The sequence below is a fragment of the Podarcis pityusensis genome (genome assembly GCF_964106645.2).
Source record: "Podarcis pityusensis genome assembly, chromosome: 4".
Classification (NCBI taxonomy): domain Eukaryota; kingdom Metazoa; phylum Chordata; class Lepidosauria; order Squamata; family Lacertidae; genus Podarcis; species Podarcis pityusensis.
In genome coordinates this window covers 8,405,465-8,427,654 of record NC_138027.1, presented here as the reverse complement: position 1 = coordinate 8,427,654, position 22,190 = coordinate 8,405,465, and the positions used below count along the sequence as shown (strand labels likewise).

Genomic DNA, 22,190 nt, shown 5'->3' with positions numbered 1-22,190 from the left:
CTTTCGGTGTCAATTAAACAACCGACACTGTTCAGCATAACGGTGTGTACAAACAGAAAGCTACTGAAGCCATTCTATTTCTTAGCCCTTCTGGCCAGCCTTTTGATTTCCTGCTTCTCACTCAAGCTCTCCGCCTTCCCCTCAGAAATGAATTCCAACCCTGGACAGACGTCAAGCCGGTGAAAGCCATCAAGGTCAAGCCCCAGTACAAGTTTCCGGAGGGGAAGATGAACCACAAAACGAGTTACAGCACCCAGTTCACTGTCGAAGGGGCAAAGCCCGGCCCTTCGGATAACAAATTCCTCGAGCATCGGAGGATACGGAGCCTGTACAGCGAGCCCTACAAGGAAATCACAAAGGTAAGGGAGACGGGAGACAGGCAGTACGGCTCCTCTGTGGGATACTTCCCCGCCGAAACAAAACATTCGTTTACTTCATACTTTTGTATGCTGCTTCCTCGCACGCTGGCTGGGGCTGATGGGAGTTGGAGTCCAGCGTCATCTGGAGGGGGGGAGGTCCTTCCTCCATGCTCTGTGGCAAATTTGGGGAGGGGGAGTCTCTGCGGGGTCAGCAGGATGCACCACTCCCTCGCGCATCCCACTAACATCCCGTCCAGTTGGCTGGCTAGTTCAGAAGTTCTCACCTCCTTGAACTGCTCTGTGATTTGACTTCAGTTTCATTTTGGCCCACAAACCAGATTCGACAGAGGCTAGGAACCATCAGATCAGGCTCCTACTGTTGCAAAAGCTACAGGGCTTGGGGTTTTTGTTTTGTTTTGTTTTGTTTTCAGGGCCTATAATAACCCCTAGTATCTCTGTGTGCCCTTGTTTGTTCACTACAAATCTATACATGATCTGATGTAAGCCAGGGTCCCCCCAACCTGTGGCCCATGGGCCGGAAGCGGCCCTTGGATGCCGTTTAACTGGCCCCCGAGCCGCCCCCAAACCAAGCTGCCCTCTTGGCAAGTTCCCGCACGCTGCACTAAACCAGCACAGCGCGGCGTTGGGACTCTCTTCCGCTGCTCTGTAAATCGCTTCTGCACATGCCCAGATGCCGGAAATCGCGTCTGCGCATGTCGGCAGCACCAGAAATTGCTTCTGCGCATGCCCAGACACTGAAAATGGCTTCTGCGCATGCGCAATTTTCAGCATCTGGGCATGTGCAGAACTGATATCCGGCACCGCAGACATAAAGGTAAAGGGACCCCTGACCGTTAGGTCCAGTTGTGGCCGACTCTGGGGTTACGGCGCTCATCCCGCTTTACTGGCCGAGGGAGCCGGCGTACAGCTTCCGGTTCATGTGGCCAGCATGACTAAGCCGCTTCTGGCGAACCAGAGCAGCGCACGGAAACACCGTTTACCTTCCCGCCGGGGCGGTACCTATTTATCTACTTGCACTTGGACGTGCTTTCAAACTGCTAGGTTGGCAGGAGCAGGGACTGAGCAATGGGAGCTCACTCCGTTGTGGGGATTCAAACCGCCAACCTTCTGATCGGCAAGTCCTAGGCACTGTGGTTTAACCCACAGCGCCACCCGTGTTCCAGACATGCGCAGACGCAATTTCCAGAGTCGCGCTGCGCTGGCCTGGCCCACAGAGGATCTCTGTTTGAGTGATCCGGCCCACGCCCGGTAATCCTTGCCGACCCCTGATGTAAGCAGATTAATTTCCTGGATCTGCAGAGCACTGGCTCTCAGCTTCCCTTGTGCCGCAGGATTCAGGATGCTGCCTTCACCACCACACATGGAGCCTCCTCAGACATTTTCTGTCCTCTCGGGGATGGTGGTGTGAGGGGCAGAGATTGGGGCATCTCTTCAGGGCCCTGGCTAGGGGTCTCTCTCAGCCTTTACTGCCCAAGGTTTTAGAAGGGCCCTGCACAAAACTGCCTGGATATATCTGGCTGCAATTTTTTGGGCAGGCTTAATCCACTTAAGAGGGACGCGGGTGGCGCTGTGGGTTAAACCACAGAGACTAGGACTTGCCGATCAGAAGGTCGGCGGTTCGAATCCCCACAACAGGGTGAGCTCCCGTTGCTCAGTCCCTGCTCCTGCCAACATAGCAGTTCGAAAGCACGTCAAAGTGCAAGTAGATAAATAGGTACCACTCTGGCGGGAAGGTAAACGGCATTTCCATGTGCTGCTCTGGTCCCCCAGAAGCGGCTTAGTCATGCTGCCACATGACCTGGAAGCTGTACGCCGGCTCCCTCGGCCAATAAAGCGAGATGAGCGCTGCAACCCCAGAGTTGGCCACGACTGGACCTAACGGTCAGGGGTCCCTTTACCTTTAACTAATCCACTTAATCCAATAACTTTGACCAAAAGGGGACGTTACACCCATTTTTATATTACCCATTATAGTGAACGGGGCACACACAGCTTCATTTATGCAAAGCAGCCCAGAACCTAGAGCACAGATCTCAGTGGAGAATGAATGCACAGTGACTCAGAAACGGACTGGAAATATAGGTTGTTGGCACTCGTCTGTCTTGAGAGACAATGGAGTGCGCATTTAGGGGTGAACAGTACATTAGCAGCACCAAAGAGACCTCTCTGGGGCACAAGCCTGGAGGTCCGGTGCTGCCCAAATGACAAGACCTCCCTCTCAGTCTTGATGATGTGGTCCAAAGGAAAGCAGGGCAAGGCATTTGGCACCAGCTAGGCTACAGGAATTGCCAGGAGGTGTACAAGGTACCATCCACCCATCTTAGAGACTCCACTTCGGATTTGTGTAGGGTTAATAATAATAATAATAATAATAATAATAATAAATTTTATTTATAGCCCGCCCTCCCCAGCCGAAGCCAGGCTCAGAGCAGCTAACAACAGTAAAATGATAAAACATTCTAAAATAATTTCATTATAAAATTAATTCCAATCAGATTAATGGCAACTATTGGGCTAGAAGCTCTGTGAGGATTTCCAAAGGAGGGGATCAGGCTGTGCCTTGGCCAAAGGCCTGCTGGAACAGCTCTGTCTTGCAGGCCCTGCGGAAAGATGTCAAGTCCCGCAGGGCCCTAGTCTCTTGTGACAGAGCGTTCCACCAGAATGGAGCCACAGCCGAAAAAGCCCTGGCTCTAGTTGAGGCCAGCCTAGCCTCTCTGTGGCCCAGGACCTCCAAGGTGTTTTTGTTTGAAGACTGTAAGGTCCTCCGTGGGACATACCAGGAGAGGCAGTCCCATAAGTATGAGGATCCTACAGCTTTAAAGGTCAAAACCAGCACCTTAAACTTGGCCCTGTACTCCACCGGGAGCCAGTGCAGCTAGTATAGCACCGGGTGAATGTGATCCCACGGCGAGGACCCCGTAAGGAGTCTCACCGCAGCATTCTGCACCCGCTGGAGTTTCTGGGTCAGTCTCAAGGGCAGTCCCACGTAGAGCGAGTTACAATAATCCAGTCTGGAGGTGACCGTCGCGTGGATCACAGTGGCTCGGTCAGGGCGAGAGAGGTAAGGAGCCAACTGCTTAGCTTGGCAGAGATAGAAATAAAGAAAAAACGGAGTCTTTTCGTCTCCTGAAGATGTCCCACAAGGCAGTGGAAGTTTAGGATCAGTGTTTTCCTTCTCCTAGATGGGCTCCCTTCCCAGGTGGACTAGCCCCATCTGCCCCTCACTTCCCTCTACAGCATAGCTGTCAATGTTTCCCTTTTTTTAACGGGAAATTCCCTTATTCCGAATACGATTCCTCCCAAGAAAAGGGAAACGTTGACAGCTAGGCTCTACAGCAGGGATGTCCACCCGGTCAACCACGACCGACTGGTTGATCCCCAAGAGGGTTCCAGGGGGTAGATCTCTGTTTTTCTAAAGAGTTTTGTTTTTGTTTTTTACTCCTTAGCTTAACCACCATCACCCTAAGGAATCCACAACCTTTATAACTGCCCTGGGTCCATTTTTCTTCTTGAATTTCTGCCAGTCTAATTCACCATAGTGGGAGCATTGCATCAGCCTTTCCCCAGCTAAACAGGGGGTTTCAAATACCCATCTCAAGCAAGGAATAATTCCTTTCCCTTTCTCTCCTGCCACACAGTGGTACCTTGGTTCTCAAACTTAATCTGTTCTGGAAGTCCGTTCCAAAACTAAAGCGTTCCAAAACCAAGGTGCGTTTTCCCATAGAAAATAATGCAAAATGGATTAATTTGCGCCAGACTTTATAAACAACCCCTGAAACAGCAATTTAACATGGATTTTATTCTCTAACGAGACCATTGACCCATAAAATGAAATCAATAAACAGTGTACTGCAGCCACACAATCACTCAGTAGCTGAACTGGGTTCCACAGAGTCACGAAAACAAAACAAAGAGGCTGCAAAAATGAAAACGCTGACTTTCCCCCTAAAGAAGGCTCAACATTACTACCCTCCCCTTTTAAAAAGGTCAACAACTTTGACCTGATTGCCAGTTTTTTATTCTGTGAGTAAATCACAATTTCATGGGAGCTGGACGTCTCTGCTCTACGGCATGTTCAGAAACCGCCTTCTTGACCATTGGACCCAGTCTTGGTCTCATCCACTCAATCTGTCAGAGCCTGTCTTCGCATGCAGGGGGAACCCCTAACTCCTTGAGGGTTTGAGACCCCATCAGCTTCCCTCACCTGGTTTAGCTGGCCAGTTGAAGCCATTCCTAGGGTGTGGCCGCTGTTGCCTCCTGACAGCATCTAATAATAATAATAATAATAATAATAATAATAATAATAAACTTTATTTATACCCCACCCTCCCCAGCCAGAGCTGGGCTCAGGGCGGCTAACACCAATAAAATCACAGTGAAAGGGGTGTTATGTACTGAGTTGAATAGCATTCGGAATGCAGCAGTCTGATTGGTCCTAGAACAATAGGATTCAGAATGCAGCAGTCTGATTGGTCCTAGAGGAATAGGGTCCAGAATTCAGCAGTCTGATTGGTCCGCAGGAGCCACCCAATCCAGCTCCAGGTGGAAGGGAATCCGCAATCTGATTGGCCTACAGGAGAATCCTGGAATTAGCCAATCATGTGGGTCCCCTTGTATAAATAATGTATATAAAGCAGACATTCTGGGGGAACTTCCATTCCTCCTCACCACTATGAGCTGAATAAAGAGCATGAAATCCACTCTCGACTCCAAGTATATTTCAGGAGCAGAAAGAGAGGGGGCGGGGAAACCAATTTAAAATGCAGCCTCATTTTAAAGTAGCTGATAAATCAAGACCATAAGGGGAGGGAAACATAAGGGTCAGACTGAGTCCAAACCAAAGGCCAGGCGGAACAGCTCTGTCTTGCAGGCCCTGCGGAAAGATGTCAAGTCCCGCAGGGCCCTGGTCTCTTGTGACAGAGCGTTCCACCAAGTTGGGGCCAGTACTGAAAAGGCCCTGGCCCTAGTTGAGACCAATCTAACCACCTTGCGTCTTGGGACCTCCAAAATGTTGTCATTTGTGGACCTTAAGGTCCTCCGCGGAGCCACAGGTGAGAACTGAGTGCTGGGTGGCCACCAAAGCTGGACAAACTACCCCAGAAGGAGCACAGCATGTCCCTACCAGTGGTACTAACTGTCCCCTAATGCTCCATACAGTGGTACCTTGGTTTCCGAACTTAATCCATTCCAGAAGCCTGTTCTTAAACCAAAGCGTTCTTAAACCAAGGCACGCTTTCCCATAGCACCGGGGCACTCAATTTACACTCAACAGGAAGTGGAACATGTTCTGCTTCCAAGGCAAAGTTCACAAACCAAAACACCTACTTCCGGGTTTGCAGCGTTCTTAATCCAAGTTGTTCATCAACTAAGCTGTTCTTAAACCAAGGTACCACTGTATATCAGACAGAGATGCAAGGCAAATCTTGTGGCCCACAGCCCTGATGGTGGTGCATACACAAAGAGGGTTAATGCTTCTAAGGACAGGTTAGTTCACCAGTCAGCTTAAAGCAGGCATAGGCCAACTCGGCCCTCCAGATGTTTTGGGACTACAACTCCCATCATCCCTAGCTAACGGGACCAGTGGTCAGGGATGGTGGGAGTTGTAGTCCTAAAACATCTGGAGGGCCGAGTTGGCCTGTGCCTGGCTTAAAGGCCTTGACGCTGCCCTCTCGATGAAACCTTTGCCACCGTTCGGCAACGCCTCTCTAAATTCGCTTTTCTCCTCCCTCCCCCTCACCTCTCCTTGTGTGTTGTGTGTGTTGTTTCTCTTTTGTGCCGGCGGCGGCTTGCCGGTTGCGCCCGCCCAGGTGGAGAAGCCGAGCCCTCAGCCTTCTAAGCCAAAAAAGACGACCACAAGCCATAAACCCCTGAAAAAGGCCAAAGATAAGCAGATGGTTTCGAGCCGGTCGTCTAAGAAAAAGAGCGCCGAGGGGCCCAGCGCGACAAACGCCGAGGAAAAGGAGAAGAGTAAAGAGATGAACAATAAATTGGCCGAGGCGAAAGAGTAAATTTCACTGCTCTTACTTGCTTTTCTCTTTCTCTCTCTCTCTCTTTCTCTCGTTTTCTATCCCCCCCTCCTTTTATTTTCTTTATTTTCTTTATTTTTTTTAAATAAAGGCCACAAAATTAATTAGGGGCTTCTAATCTGCCTGTGTTCCAATTGTATTAGAAGCTTTTTATCTTTGATTTCAAAGGCGGATTAGAAAGCCTCCTTTTTGCAAAGGGGGGGGGTTGTTTGGCTGCCTAGCGTAATAGGAGGCAGGAAAAGGCACAGCAGATTAGTTTTCAGTCTGTGTACATCAGAGATTTAGGGGGGAGATAGAACAGGACAGGGGCTGGAAGACAGGTCTTCTTGTCTAGCTTTCGCCCCGGATAAACAGGTTGGCCTGGTTTTTTGGGGCATCAAAAATCCTGCCAAACCTGTTGGACCCAGGGGCAAGAATGAGGCAAAGGGAGTGTGTGTGTATTCACACACTGAAAGCATAATCCCATTTGACCACTTCCAGCTCCCTTAAAAACAAATACTAGTCTTTGCCCGAGCGCCCCTTTCTTATGCCTTAGCCTATAAAGCTCAGAGGAAGAACAACCTCAATTCATACCACTAAGAGAGGGTGTAAAATAAATACTGGTTCGTGCGTAAAAAATAATCTGTCTGGTAGCCCTCCCGAACCTCCTTGCGGTGTTTTTTAAAAGTCAAAGTAATTTACATTTCTGTGGGGGTGAACGGGACTGCCTTGTCACTCCTAAGCAATTTGGAAAGGGGCCAGGATCAGCCCCTTCATTTTTGAGGACAGATGCAAAACCCGTGACCTGGAATTTGAGGGCCCACCCCTTCCCACCCACAATGCCTTAGGAGAACGTGGCGCTTGCTATGATGTCACAGCATCCCGTATTTCCTAGCCCCGCCTCGGCCAATCAGAGTGGAGAGCATCTCATGTTGTGACGTCACTAGGAGAAAGTTCTACTAAGCATGACAGAAGGAAAGAGGGGGGAGGAACCGTGCAATTCCCATTAACCTAGTTTCTTTGGACATCTGCAGCCTGCACCGTGCGAGGTTTCGAAAATTGTAATGGCGACGTTAAACATCTCCCAGTGGAAATGCTCTTTTTCAGCTTACAAATCCACGTAGCTCAGAGGTTCAGGGGTAGAAAACCTTGCAGAAGTACCGTATTTTTTTGCTCTATAAGACTCACTTTTTCCCTCCTAAAAAGTGAGGGAAATGTGTGTGCGTCTTACGGAGCGAATGCGGGCTGCGCAGCTATCCCAGAAGCCAGAACAGCAAGAGGGATTGCTGCTTTCACTGCGCAGCGATCCCTCTTGCTGTTCTGGCTTTTGAGATTCAGAATATATTTTTTTCTTGCTTTCCTCCTCCAAAAACTAGGTGCGTCTTGTGGAGCGAAAAATACGGTAGATCAGAAACCAGAAAATAAAAAGGGAACGGTTTGGTTTCCAGAATATAAAAAAAGACCCAGGGATTTCTGTGATCAGTCTAAACGGTATGGCCAGAACCCTGCTGATTTCAGATTATGGCACATAGAAAGCTGCATTCTACCATGCCCTCGGTCTACCTTGCTCAGCATTCCCTACACTGGCTGGCAGCAACTCCCCAGGTTTCAGAGGTCTCTCCTAGCCCTACCTGAGCTCACATGTTGGGACCGGTTGTCCTCAGCAGAGGTTGGTTTCATACCTTGCCAACAGCAGAGAACTCTCCTCATTTCCACCCCATGCTGAAAATAACATGAAATTTCAAGATCTCCACTTGGCAGCCATGTGCACCGACGTCATGATTTGCCCAACATTTTCGCCTCCGAAAAAGGACAGATCAAGCGTTGTGTGTGTCACATGTATGCTATGTCAGATATCCACGCAGGTGTGATGTGAGAGACTGTATAAACCTGGAGTCTGCTGAGGACAGCCGGCACCAGCAGATGACCTCGTGATGATGTCACGCAACTGACGATGGCGTCATGCAAATGTCAGCTGATCGCTGCTGAACCACCATCACAAATTTGAAGAATACTAGTTAGTATCTCTCCAGGTGAGTTCTGAAAATACAGGGTAGGTTCATCAAAGGCCCTGGGGGCTTTCTTGTGTCAAAGACAAAACAGTTTTTAGTTTGTTTTTCTGGTTCCTCCAATGTACAAGTAAGAACATCACTGCAAGCGATTGGAAAAATAATAATGCACTGTCCAGAGAAGCAGCCGTTGGGTTTAATTGCTCTTTGGCCTCAAATTGCCAATTAGTTTTTAAAAGAACACTAACGAAACAGGAAGGGCGATTGGGATGGATCAAAAGGGCAAATTTCCAGGTCCACAGTTGCTATGGAGATGTTCGAGAAAGGCTTCCACACACATCCCTCCCTACCCCATGAATCTTTCTTAGTATTATTATTTATAGAGCGCAAGATTTGCAGAATGTACATTTTTTGAGGTAGTTGAGAAAGAAGCAGAAATACTGTCTTTGCCGCAGAACCAGGTTAGGGGAAAAACAGATCTCGGGCTGCAGACCTAACCATGTCTGCCCAGAAGTAAGGCCTATTGAATTCAGCCGGGCTTACTCCCATGTAAGTGGAGGTTTTAGGATTGCAGCCTCAGAGGCTGGGGTGGGGTGGGGGTAAGGGTGGGGTGAGCTGTATGATAACTGGGTAGCAAATGTTTGTGGGCTTGGCTTTGACTCCTGAACTGAATGCAAAAACCGTACTGTATTTGTGTGTGACGTGTTCTATTAAGGCTTGCTCCCGAATGCTTTCGGCTATAGAGTATGTGTAACCAAATTCTGTGGTGTATCTCCAAGTGTAGCTATATTAGAACTTGTAGAGTATTAAGTATAGCCAGGTTTGTGTGTTTGTGGGTTGTTGGGTGGGAGGTTCGGGTCGGTCGGTCGGTGGCAAGTTCTTATACCTCCAGTGCTTTGGAGAAATGCAGGAATATCCATGAGGAAGCGTAGAAATAATTGCAAATGTGTGATGCATTAAAAAGAAAAAAAAATCTCAACAAAGATACATGCATCGTGGAGAGCTTCATTGATTGATCCATAATGCTCATTTGCTATTCAGAATGCTTTTTAAAAAGGAAAGGGGGGGGGGGGAATCTGCATGGACATTGCTTGATTATACAAATTTGCAGCTCTGAAAAGATGCTACTTCATTCTGCGATAGCATCTCATCTACATGCTCCATGAAAGCCCTGCAGCAAAAAGTTGGGCCATGATCCAGGGGGTAGATCTCTGTTTTTCTAAAGAGGTTCTTTTTTTTTTTTTTTAACTCCTTCGCTTAACCACCATCACCCTAAGGAATCCGCAGCCTTTAAAACTGGCCTGGGTCCATTTTTCTTCTTGAATTTCTGCCAGCTGGACACAGCAGTCTAATTCACCGTAGTGGAAGCATTGAATCAGCCTTTCCTCAGCTAAACAGGGGGTTTCAAATACCCAGCTCAAGCAGGGAATAAATCCGTTCCCTTTCTCTCCTGCCACACAGTAGTGCCTCGGTTCTCAAACTTAATCCGTTCCGGAAGTCTGTTCCAAAACCAAAGCGTTCCAAAACCAAGGTGTGCTTTCCCATAGAAAATAATGCAAAATGGATTAATTTGTGCCGGACTTTTAAAAACAACACAGCAATTTGACATGGATTTTACTAACGAGACCATTGACCCATAAAATGAAAGCAATAAACAATGTACTGCAGTCACGCAATCAATCAATCAGTAGCTGAACTAGGTTCCACAGAGTCACAAAAACAAAACAAAGAAGCCGCAAAAACAAAAACGCAAAATAAATAGCAGAAACAGACCTCAGCGTAACACTCAAAACAGAAGGGTGGCACTCAAATCAGAGCACGTTCAGCTTCTGGAAAAAGTTCGCAAACTGGAACATCTACTTCCGTGTTTGCATGGTTTGGGTTCCAAGTTGTTTGAGGACCAAGGCATTTGAGAACCAAGGCACCACTGTATTTGGAAATTTGGGGTGACAGATATTTATTTGGGTGGACAGGAACAGGGAATGGATTTGGATAGTGGAGGGAGAAGGTGCTACATTTGATCTTTGAAGCACTGTCAGTTGATACGCAGAGCAAAGGGTAGCCATAGAAAAATGTTATACTACCGGTATGCTATCTCCAGTCCTGGGCAGAACTGGGATATGATTCAGCCTGGCTCAGGCAGCCGAACAAGGCAGGAGACCAGGAGTTTCCTCCGCAGGCTGAATAGCATCTTAGGTGTGCGTGCATGTGCACTTTTCACCAGGACAGTGGTGCAGGAGGAAAAGCGTGGCCCCACCTCTCCCTGCACAATCCGAATCCTGACCTCGCCTCCTCACTGAGATGGCTGTTCAAAGAACAAAAACCACACACACTTAAATAAGGAAAAACCACACACCTCAAATATGCATCTTTGCCAGTCTGATGCTAGAGCTGATTTGAGAACTCTCAGGTTAGCAAAGGTTGATCTAATTCAGCGTTTCCTGCCGGTTTCGGACTACAATTCCCATCATCCCTTGCTAGCTAGGGGTGATGGGAGTTGTAGTCCGAAAAACAGCTGGAGACCCAAGTTTGGGAAAGACTGATTTGATGCAAGTGCACGGAACCTTGGACCTGCCAGATATCTCCAAACTACAACTCCCATCAGCTTTAGCAAGCATAGCCAATGACCAGGGGTGGTGGGAGTTGTAGTTCGTCAACATCTGGAGGGCCAAAGGTTGGCCAAATCTGAACTAATGCATTTTCTGCTTTGATCCAAAGCCCCATTAAGCATAACTGGGCAGCTTAAATGCTCACCTGCCCTCTTATAGGATTCTAAGATGTCCCTACCGGTCCATGGGGAGACTCCAGTCTAATGAAACAAGGAGGTGTGTTTTGTTTTGTTTTTGTATTTTAAAAAATTCTTGTGGGTCATGGAGGGTGCAAGAGGCCTTTAATGACTTATCTTTTCTCTGGTGAACACCCAAGTGTCTCTTTTAAGACCGACATATTGCAGCAGCAGCACCTGAAACCTCCTGTGGTCTCGGATGCAAAACACGATTTAGTTTCATTCCGCCATTCAGGTTTTCCTTCCGAACTGTGTCTCGGCAAACTTCTGTAACTCCCTCATTCTTTGCATTCCTTTTACAAATATTTGCTTGCTGGCTTCCCTTCTCGTTTCCTTTTGAATATTCCTGCGCTTTCTCGTCTGCTTGTTTGATCACCTCCTTCCTTGTACTGTTATATCCTCTTTTTTGCGTGAGATGGGGCTTAAAGTCCTCTTCACGGCTTGTTGACACCCCCACTCACCTTGGCTTTGCAAAAAAACAAAAAAACTGAAATAAATTCCACAACCACTCGCTTTGCTCATCTGCGGTGTTTCTGTTGGGGGGTATTGTGTGGTCTTTTCACAAGCGCATCCATGCTCATGATTCTGCGAGGCAGAGCCAAGTTGTCTTAAGGGACATTTTGTGGCCTCGATTCTGCTGCGTTATCACCAAGGGGGGGGGCGAAATTGTCTCCCTAAACTGTGCTAAAAGTTCACTGTCTCAGTGCTGCCTTCAGTTTTGCTGTTAGTATAATCACAGCCAGACCAATATTAATGTATAGCCAATAGATTGTGGTGTGTTTGTTCAAATAGAGGGTCACTTTTTTCTTCTTCTTCTTCTTCTTCCTGGACAACGATAAATAAATGCTGAACACAAACACCCACTTCCTTGATTTTTTTGTTTTTACCCTCCGAATTGAGTAAGCCAAAGAGGTTTCCTTTTTTGACGGTAAGTCCCACAAGAGACCTTAGTTTCATCCGGGAGAAATCGTGAGAACAATGCTCTGCAAAGTTTGGTTCTCTTTCAAGCTTGAGCTGATTGATCAATTAGGAATAATAATAATAATAATAATAATAATAATAATAATAATAATAATAAAATAATAATAATTGGAAGAGGGGGAAAGTAGGGATGGAGTCAAAAGTTTGCTTCAGTTTGCATTTAAAAGTAAGCCTACGCAATTCACACTTTGCAAAACTGCACAGCCACCTTTTCAAACACGCACTTCTCTGAATGTTGCAGTACATTTCTCTAGCCAAGTAATGTGCACAAACAGGCAAATATTACTGTGGTGAAGAAGGTGGTGTGCATTAAAATATATATATTAGTGACAATTGGGACGCAGGTGGCGCTGTGGGTAAAACTTCAGTGCCTAGGACTTGCCGATCGTAAGGTCGGCGGTTCAAATCCCCGCGGCGGGGTGAGCTCCCGTCGTTCGGTCCCAGCTCCTGCCCACCTAGCAGTTCGAAAGCACCCCTAAGTGCAAGTAGATAAATAGGGACCGCTTTATAGCGGGAAGGTAAACGGCGTTTCCGTGTGCGGCACTGGTGCTGGCTCGCCAGTTGCAGCTTCGTCACGCTGGCCACGTGACCCGAAGTGTCTTCAGACAGCGCTGGCTCCCGGCCTCTTGAGCGGGATGAGCGTGCAACCCTAGAGTCGGACACGACTGGCCCGTACGGGCAGGGGTACCTTTACCTATTAGTGACAATAGCATACCAAAAAAGCACTCTGTTAGGAGAAACTGTTTTGCAAAAATGTGAATATTAGGCAAAATTGCATATATAAATATGTTTGGGGTGGGAGGGGGGGATGCACTAAAATGCTGGGGAATTTTCATGAAGTCTATATATATATATATGCAAACGTAATGTGGAGAACTGAATTTTAAGACTGGGGAAATGAGGTACCAAGATGGACATAGCCACTGTCCCCTAGCTGCAAGTTAAAGGTATTTCTTCTCCATTGTTTTGGCAGCCTTTGGTTCTGGTGTATTCTTTTGCAGTGAGGAATGAGTGAGGGAACTTGCGAGAAAATTGTCCTCAGGCCTAACCCTGCGTGGCAGGTTTGCTTTATTACAATATTATGCCTCCTACAGATCTCAGAAAGGCGCCCATGCTGAGGTCTAGTGGCACATGAACTGCCACAAAATTGACAGTTGCATCTTAAACACACATTTTATTGGCCGGAGAAGTATAGCAGGTTATTGGTGCAAATCCCAGCAGCTATGCCGCAAATCATGGGAAACTATTTTAATTGCATCGATGAACTGGTTGGTGGCTTTTACTGTTCGATATAGGTTTTCAAAGGCATAAAACAATCAAATCCACACATATAAATGAAAAGCACAAGCCCCCATTGTCAGCAAACAGGCTTTAGTGCTTTCTTGAAAGGGTTCATCATTCATCTACTACAGTAGGTATCTGTTTACCAACAGCAGTGAGATTGGAACTCGGAACCTTTTTGTGTAGGAACAAGCAAAGGTGCCTGGGATCACGGCCTTTTGAGTTTGCCTTGGTGCTTATAGATGTTGCTCTCCACAAAACCTCTTCTTCATTTCCTTGAATGGAAGGAAACCGAGATAATATTATGTAGGGTAAGGCAGCCTCCCTCATAGGCCATCTTGTAATGAATGCAGTTGTCACAGGAACAGCTTGTCCAACTAAACCCAACCATTAAAGGTAAAGGGACTCCTGACCATTAAGTCCAGTTGTGACCGACTCTGGGGTTGCAGCGCTCATCTCGCTTTATTGGCCGAGGGAGCCGGCGTACAGCTTCCGGGTCATGTGGCCAGCAGGACTAAGCTGCTTCTGGCGAACCAGAGCAGCACACGGAAATGCTGTTTACCTTCCCGCCGGAGCGGTACCTATTTATCTACTTGCGCTTTGACGTGCTTTCAAACTGCTAGTTTGGCAGGAGCAGGGACTGAGCAACGGGAGCTCACCCCGTTGCGGGGATTCGAACCGCCGTCCTTCTGATCAGCAAGTCCTAGGCTCTGTGGTTTAGACCACAGTGCCACCCGCGTCCCTAACCCGACCCTTAGGAAGCAGTTAATGTGAACAGCAAGATAAACTCTTGAATGCATTTTCTGAGAACTCTTTGCTTATGGGAACATTACCTGACGAAGTCCCTGCCACACTCTTTCACCGGAGACCAAAGGAGAAAATGGTGGATGTTTGATTGGGATTCCACCCAACGCGATCACGTGGGAAGAACTTTCTGTGTGTTGCGACCTTGCCCCACCACAAAAGCTTCTCTTAAAAACACCCGACAACTTTTTTTTGATGTTACATGTGTGACAAGAATCTCCCGTTTTGTGTGGAGGCTCAAACAATCCTTTTTTAAAAATGTGGGTGCATATTGTGACCATCGGAGGATGGTTTTATTAAACATTTTGCTCAACGGTGTGGCTGTCAAGGGCATAGCAATGTGATGTGTTGGGTTTCAAAGATGGCATGTCTTGGGCTGAACCCTGGAGTCTTCTTCTTTCAAATTTCGTCTACAAATACATGAAAAGATGCCAAACTCTAATACCTCCACTCAGTGGAACACAGGGGGACGCACACCCCTAAACATTTTGTGAATCTTTGTACTTTTGTCCAGTTACTGTATTTGTTTTTGCTGATTTGAAGTATAAAATGGTGATTTTCTTGAGTCAAAATGAGAGTACCCCTAAACATTTTTCAAGGGGGGGGAAAGCATTGCCTCCACTCAACATTGAAAATCCTCTAATAATTTCAAATTGGACAATCTATCTTTTTACATTCCAAACTAATGTTTGGCCTTCCAATATGTGGCTTTGCACAACTGAAGTATTTTAAGACGTTTTCCCCTCTCCTCGCCTCCCAAATCCATTTTTATTGGATCCAATTCTACTCAGCCTATAAGACAGCATAGTTTTCCAGCACTGTTGTCAGGTAGATCTCCCCTCATGGGTCATTCCCCTTTCTAGAAACAGGGGGCAGAGTGTCCTTCTAGGACCGAGGAGGTGCGGGTTCAAATCCCCTCTCAACTAGGGAGAGTTTCTTAGGCGAGATGTATACTGCCCTACCTCACCGGGGTGTTGTGATGTTGAGGTGGGAAATGGCGAGAACCGTGTGGGCTGCTTGGAGTACCTTGGAGGAAAATTGGGTTGTAAATGAAACGAAACAAGATAATAATAATAATAATAATAATAATAATAATAATAATAATAATAATTTATTATTTGTACCCCGCCCATCTGGCTGGGTTTCCCCAGCCACTCTGGGCGGCTTCCACAGAGACCAAAAATACACTTAAAATGTCACACATTAAAAACTTCCCTGAACAGGGCTGCCTTAAGATGTCTTCTGAATGTCAGGTAGTTGTTTATCGCTTTGACATCTGATGGGAGGGTGTTCCACAGGGCGGGTGCCACCACCGAGAAGGCCCTGTAACTTGACTTCTCGCAATGAGGGAACCGCCAGAAGGCCCTCGGAGCTGGACCTCAGTGTCCGGGCTGAATGATGAAGGTGAAGACGGTCCTTCAGGTATACTGGGCCGAGGCCGTTTAGGGCTTTCAAGGTCAGTACCAACACTTTGAATTGTGCTCGGAAACGTACTGGGAGCCAGTGTAGGTCTTTCAAGACCAATGTTATATGGTCTCGGTGGCCGCTCCTAGTCACCAGTCTAGCTGCCGCATTCTGGATTAGTTGCAGTTTCTGGATCACCGTCAAAGGTAGCCCCACGTAGAGTGCATTGCAGTAGTCTAAGCGGGAGATAACTAGAGCATGCACCACTCTGGCAAGACAGTCTGCGGGCAGGTAGGGTCTCAGCCTGCATACCAGGAGGGGGATAAATGCCGTTGTGCCAACCTAAAAATGCAGCTAAGACCCAGTTCACACATTGTGTAAGGACCGTGTACCCTCTGACTTCATCTAGCATACTTGCACTGTGTGGTGTGCGAAAAGGGGTATCAGTGTGGCGCTGCAATTTGTGAGACTTCAGGTTCACATCCCATCTCAGCTTTAACCGTAGGCACTTCTCAGAGGTTTGCCATACATTTCTGGTGCAAAAAAATGGCATCAGGGGGCGGGATTTTGGCGAAGCGGCAAAATGTCAGGAGAAACTTGGATGCGTGGCAACACAATGGCTCAAATCACTATTTGGGGGATAGGTTTCCCGAAGAAAGCAGAAAGCTCAACAGTTTGTACTCCAAAAATTTTGGGAGGTTTCGTTAGAAAAAAAACCTCAACAATTTCTTTGCGGGTGTCAGGAATTTTACCTTTTGAAATACGACAACTCTAGCCTCTCAACTTTGTCCTGGTACAAGGCAAAAATGAATAAAAATAAGACGAACGTGTGCTCCCCTACCCTAAAGTTATCAGATTTTTTTCAATGAATCCGGGGACACTTTTCAACTTCCTACTAAATAGATGGATTTTGTAAGGGGACTGATTTGTAAATCCGGGGATTGTCCCCAGGAAAATGGGGGTGTCTATTAACCTTACTCAACCCAAATTAGGCCAAGCCCACATCTAGTCACATGCAGAGGAAGTTTATCCCAGCTCAGGAGGAAACTGGAAGTTTTCTCCTGGCTGGTACAAAGCATCCCCTAACTTGTCCGTTCTAGGAATGTTGTACAGTGGTACCTCAGGTTACAGACACTTCAGGTTACAGACGCTTCAAGTTACAGACTAAACCAGAAATACTACCTTGGGTTAAGAACTTTGCTTCAGGATGAGAACAGAAATTGGGCGGCGGCGGCAGCGGTAGACCCCATTAGCTAAAGTGGTATCTCAGGTTAAGAACGGACCTCCAGAACGAACTAAGTTCTTAACCTGAGGTACCACTGTACTTGACTGCTATGTGTTTCACTTCCCACAGATATGACCCTCTTGTTCCCTTACGACTCATTTAAATGTACAGTTTTTATTATTATTATTATTATTATTATTATTATTATTATTAATACCCTGCCCATCTGGCTGGGCTTCCCCAGCCACTCTGGGTGGCTTCCAACAAAATATTAAAATACAGTAATACATCAAACATTAAAAGCTTCCCTAAACAGGGCCGCCTTCAGATGTCTTCTAAAAGTCTGGTAGTTGTTGTTCTCTTTGACATCTGGTGGGAGGGCATTCCACAGGGTGGGTGCCACTACCGAAAAGGCCCTCTGCCTGGTTCCCTGTAACTTGGCTTCTCTCAGTGAGGGAACTGCCAGAAGGCCCTTGGAACTGGACCTCAGTGTCCGGGCAGAACGATGGAGGTGGAGACGCTCCTTCAGATATACAAGACCGAGGCCATTTAGGGCTTTAAAGGTCAGCACCAACACTTTGAATTGTGCTCGGAAACATACTGGGAGCCAATGGAGGTCTTTCAAGACTGGTGTTATGTGGTCTCGGCGGCCGCTCCCAGTCACCAGTCTAGCTGCCACATTCTGGATTAGTTGTAGTTTCCGCTTGCTGCCCACAGACGGACACGGTCCCATTCCCAGTGTTGAAATAAGATTCAGCTGTCAGCCAGCCCAGCTACTGCACATGAAATGGGCTGGTTTAGCCATTTTGTCCTTTGCCTCAGGCAGCAAAACATCTTCTAGCCTGTCGCTGGAGACGAAAGCACCCCGACTGTCCTGGACAAAGCCTGATTTAGACAAACACCACAAAATGTTTGAAGGAAAACCTCAGATGAAACAAGCAAATGGAATAAATCCATGCTTCATGAGGGCTCGCTTTTATTTAGAGGAAGGCCGGAAATAATTTTGGTTCTGAGCGCCGAACTAAAAGCAGGGGAAAGAAGTAACCAGAGCTATTGGGGGGAAATCTCCACTTGCACTGAATTTGGAAAAACTGCAAAAGGAGTTTTTTGTCACCACAGCAGTCAGCAAGGATGGGGAAGAGATTTGGTTTGGATTGCATTTCGATGCATACTTACTTAATCTGCACTTCCTGAAACAATTAGCAAACTTTAACACAGGTCGCCGTTGACATCCACACTTCTCTGAATTTTGCAATGCAGTTCAGCAACCAAAAAGTGTGTACAAAAATTGTTAGGGGGAATTAAGTGTGAAAATGCATATATGAGACAAAATTGCATACAAAAAAATGCATATATTGGGATAAAGAGGAATTAACATGTGTGCTGAATATTCACAAGGAGTTGTTCCTTTAACTGCGAACTTAAGCAGAATTATAGTGGGCTGAGAAAATGAGAAATGAAGAAACCATAATTAACAAATTCACCCACCTCTAGCAGTGAGCCAGCTGTTGTAGGAAGCTCAGAGACAGGACCTGGTGTTGATCATCAGCTCTCTTTCTTGCCTGGTCCCTAAGAATAAGTTGCATTCTTTACATTAAATTCCCATAAAATAAATGCCTCGCACACCCAGAAATTCTCTTTGTCTCTCACGCCTACGCAAGCACACACCATAATAAATGTTTTCACGTTCAAGATGCTCTCAAGAACTTAACCCGGTTTTGCCAAGAATTCGGTTCCACAAAATGTCCGACTTGGCTTTGGAAATTGCCACTTAGAGTCCTGTACAGATACTTAAGAAACAAAAGAAAATGCTCCTATCGTAAACAAGAGTTAAGACGACCAATCCCAATGCAATTCATGCAATTCACTTGGATTGTGACCACTGGATCTTTCCGCTTAATGGATGCTGCAAATCTCCTTAGCAAATCCACTAAACCTTGGACCAGCACTGGGGGTGTTCAAACATATTATGGGCTTTTGCAAGAAGACGGGTGACTGCACCTCCTGCTGATTATTTTCCTTCATCTTTTAAAGATGGAAACCATGGCACATTGGAGGGGGGGAATTAACCCTTCCCTCCCACACAGATTTCCCACCCAATTCACACGATAAACATCTCTAAAACAGGACCCAGGAGATTAAAATGCCATAAAGACATGCAAAAGCATGATAACAACTATAACACAGAGAGAGAGATTATTTGTGACACGCAGATGTGAACCAAGTGGGTCATTTTGGGGAAAGCTTTGCAAGCGAGGGAGAGTCAAAGTATCTAGCCATCTCTGGTCTTTTCTCTCTCTCTCTCTGTGCAGTCAAGTCTTCACTATGACCTATCAGAATTTTCTGTACAGTGTAGCACATCCTGGCAAATTCATTCTTCATAGATGCCAAAGGGGTTCCTATTTCCCAGCCTCTACCTTTTGGGGGACGCGGGTGGCGCTGTGGGTTAAACCACAGAGCCTAGGACTTGCCGATCAGAAGGTCGGCGGTTCAAATCCCCGCGACGGGGTGAGCTCCCGTTGCTCGGTCCCTGCTCCTGCCCACCTAGCAGTTCAAAAGCACATCAAAGTGCAAGTAGATAAATAGGTACCACTCCGGCAGGAAGGTAAACGGCGTTTCCGTGCGCTGCTCTGGTTTGCCAGAAGCAGCTTAGTCATGCTAGCCACATGACCCGGAAGCTGTACGCCGGCTTCCTCAGCCAATAAAGCGAGATGAGCGCCGCAACCCCAGAGTCGGACATGACTGGACCTAATGGTCAGGGATCCCTTTACCTTTACCTTTTGCTTTAAAGGGAAGCAAACGGCCTGGGTGTCATTTTGAATAAACTCCAAAATATGTGGTTGAAATTTCAACATAAGGATGTCGAGGTGAAGCTTGCAAAAGCAGATTAGAAATTTTCCCCGCTTAGGGACTGACTATCTCTCATCTACAACAGGGGCCAGGCCTCAGACTAGAATATACATCATCTTCCTTTGGATATCGGGCTGTTTAGGAGCCGTATTATCTGAGTTTAAAAAGAAAATGACCCAAAGAAATACAACTCTGGATTTTTTTGGGCTCTTCAGTTATTGTCCACCTTTTGGCTACAGCCCCGTAACGAAATAAACACTTTCACAAAGGATTATTCATATATAAAATGTGAATCTTCTTCCATATTGTAAGCCTTCAGGGTGCGATATCAAAAGCCAGTTTCAACATGGCTCCATTACACGCAGCTGTTGACAGGAGCATAGTTCTAATTTTCTCATTAAGTAGACAGTTTGGGGAGTTGTTTGGCTTTCTATGCAAGTAATAATAAATGGCAAATCCATTAAATAGCCAATATTGGATAGGGGAGGTATTGAACTCACAGAGGGCTCAACATGCCATAAAACCAGCCTAGCTTAGTAGCTCCAGTTTAGGCCAACCTTTGAGAGCAGAAACACCCTATGATAAGCTTGCCACATTTCAAGAAGTAAAAATAAATTTAAGAAAGGTTGTTGAGTTTTGGGGAAAAGTTTCGAAAATCCAGACATTTCCCAATTTCCCGAAATTCATTATTGGAATCTCAGACATGTCCAGGGAAATCCAGACATATGGCAACCCTACCCAATGAATTGTTTTTATGAGTTTTTATCCAACAAAGTCATGCTCAGAGTAGACCCATTGGAGTAATGGACTACAGACAGTGATGTTTATTGATTTCGGTAGCTGCTGCTTCTTTTTTTAAATAATCTTTATTAGTTTTTCAATTAGATACTCCACATACACATATTGTATTGCATTTTACATTGATATTTGCTCTTCAGAGCTGACTTCCCTCCTTCCTTCTTCTGGTTTTTTATATCACATATAATGTTTCCGCATTTTTTTCTTCCATTTTATATATTGTTACCCATTTTCCATATTTCTCCATAGTGTATCCATAAACAAATAAGTCCTCATGTTTATACAATTCTTGTTGTCTGTATTCATTTACCACGGCTGTTCATTATATTACTTTCCTTATACATTTTGCTTCTTCTTATTTTCATTATCCATCACTTTTCTTAATCTTTCCCACTTTGAGGTTTGTTTCCAATTCTACTGGTTTTACTATTTCATCTTATCTTTCCTATATACAACATAAATTTTCCCCATTCTTTTTGAAATGTTTCCTCGCCCTGTTGTCGAATTTCCCCCCTTAGTTTGGCTATTTCTGCATATTCCATTACCTGCTGCTAGCCCAGGTTTGGACATAGCTGTCAACTTACAGATTTGAAAATAAGGGACCAGCAGCCTCAAAAACAAGGGATCAGCAGCCAAAATAAGGGATCAACAATTACTTTGATAAAATACATATTTTGTTGCGTGCAAATGGCTTTAGATACCTATTAGGTCCATAAATTACCATATAGCATATATTCAACACAAAAAAACAGCAACAATTTGTTGTTGACAAAGGACAGCTGGACATAGAAAGGGTAGCTTATTTAAGGGACATCATCAGTAGCTTATTTAAGGGACATCATCAATAAGGGACAGCAGCGGGACATGGCACTGGGATAAGGGACTGTCCCACCAAATAAGGGACGCTTGACAGCTATGGGTTTGGAAACAGCAGCAATCACCAACAGTAGAAGAATGGCGACAGATTTCGGTAGCTTCTTAGCCGGCTGCAACCCGATGACACCTTAGTTGGCTGCCTACGGACCACATTCTGCAGTTCCACGCTACGCAAATGATTGCAAGTTCTGCTGCTTTTATGTGTGACAGACTAGGTCAGTCTTGTGGCATGATGACTTCTTTCTCTTTTTTTGCTTTCAGTGCCTCCATTAAAACAACCGGTGCTACAGACAAGGAACCCATTTCCTTAGGACGGGACCAACTGGTCGAGGTTAAGCCCCTGCCTTCCATTCCTGAGTAAGCAGTCGGGACAAGCATGTAGCCTGCATGAAACGTATAAAAGACTTATTTGAATCATAGTACAAAAAATAATAATTCAAAAATCAATAAAGTGGTGCTAGATCCTCTGTTGTCTCTGGAATCATTTGCAGAATTGTGTCTGGATTCATTCCATCAAGTTGTTTCCTCAGATGAAAATGGCGAGGGTTGGATTTTGACAACATCTGGAGAGCAAAAAGTAATACGGTGGTAACAACATACGCTTCAGGTTACAGACTCCGCTAACCTAGAAATAGTGCTTCAGGTTAAGAACTTTGCTTCAGGATGAGAACAGAAATAGCGCGGTGGCAGCGTGGCAGCAGCGGGAGGCCCCATTAGCCAAAGTGGTGCTTCAGGTTAAGAACAGTTTCAGGTTAAGAACGGACCTCCGGAACAAATTAAGTGCTTAACCTG

The 22,190-nt window shown here is 46.1% G+C and overlaps 1 protein-coding gene across 1 annotated transcript in view; it reads left to right on the top strand.

The window, feature by feature from the left end:
- Window positions 1–21,865, top strand: part of MAP6 (microtubule associated protein 6) — a 60,726-nt gene extending 38,861 nt beyond the window's left edge. The window contains exons 2-4 of the mRNA XM_081002234.1: window positions 146–359; window positions 6,188–6,384; window positions 21,660–21,865. Of these exons, the coding sequence (XP_080858360.1) occupies window positions 146–359; window positions 6,188–6,384; window positions 21,660–21,759 (511 nt within the window). The 3' untranslated portion in view covers window positions 21,760–21,865. The remainder of the gene's footprint in view (window positions 1–145; window positions 360–6,187; window positions 6,385–21,659) is intronic.
- The last annotated feature ends 325 nt before the right edge of the window (window positions 21,866–22,190 follow it).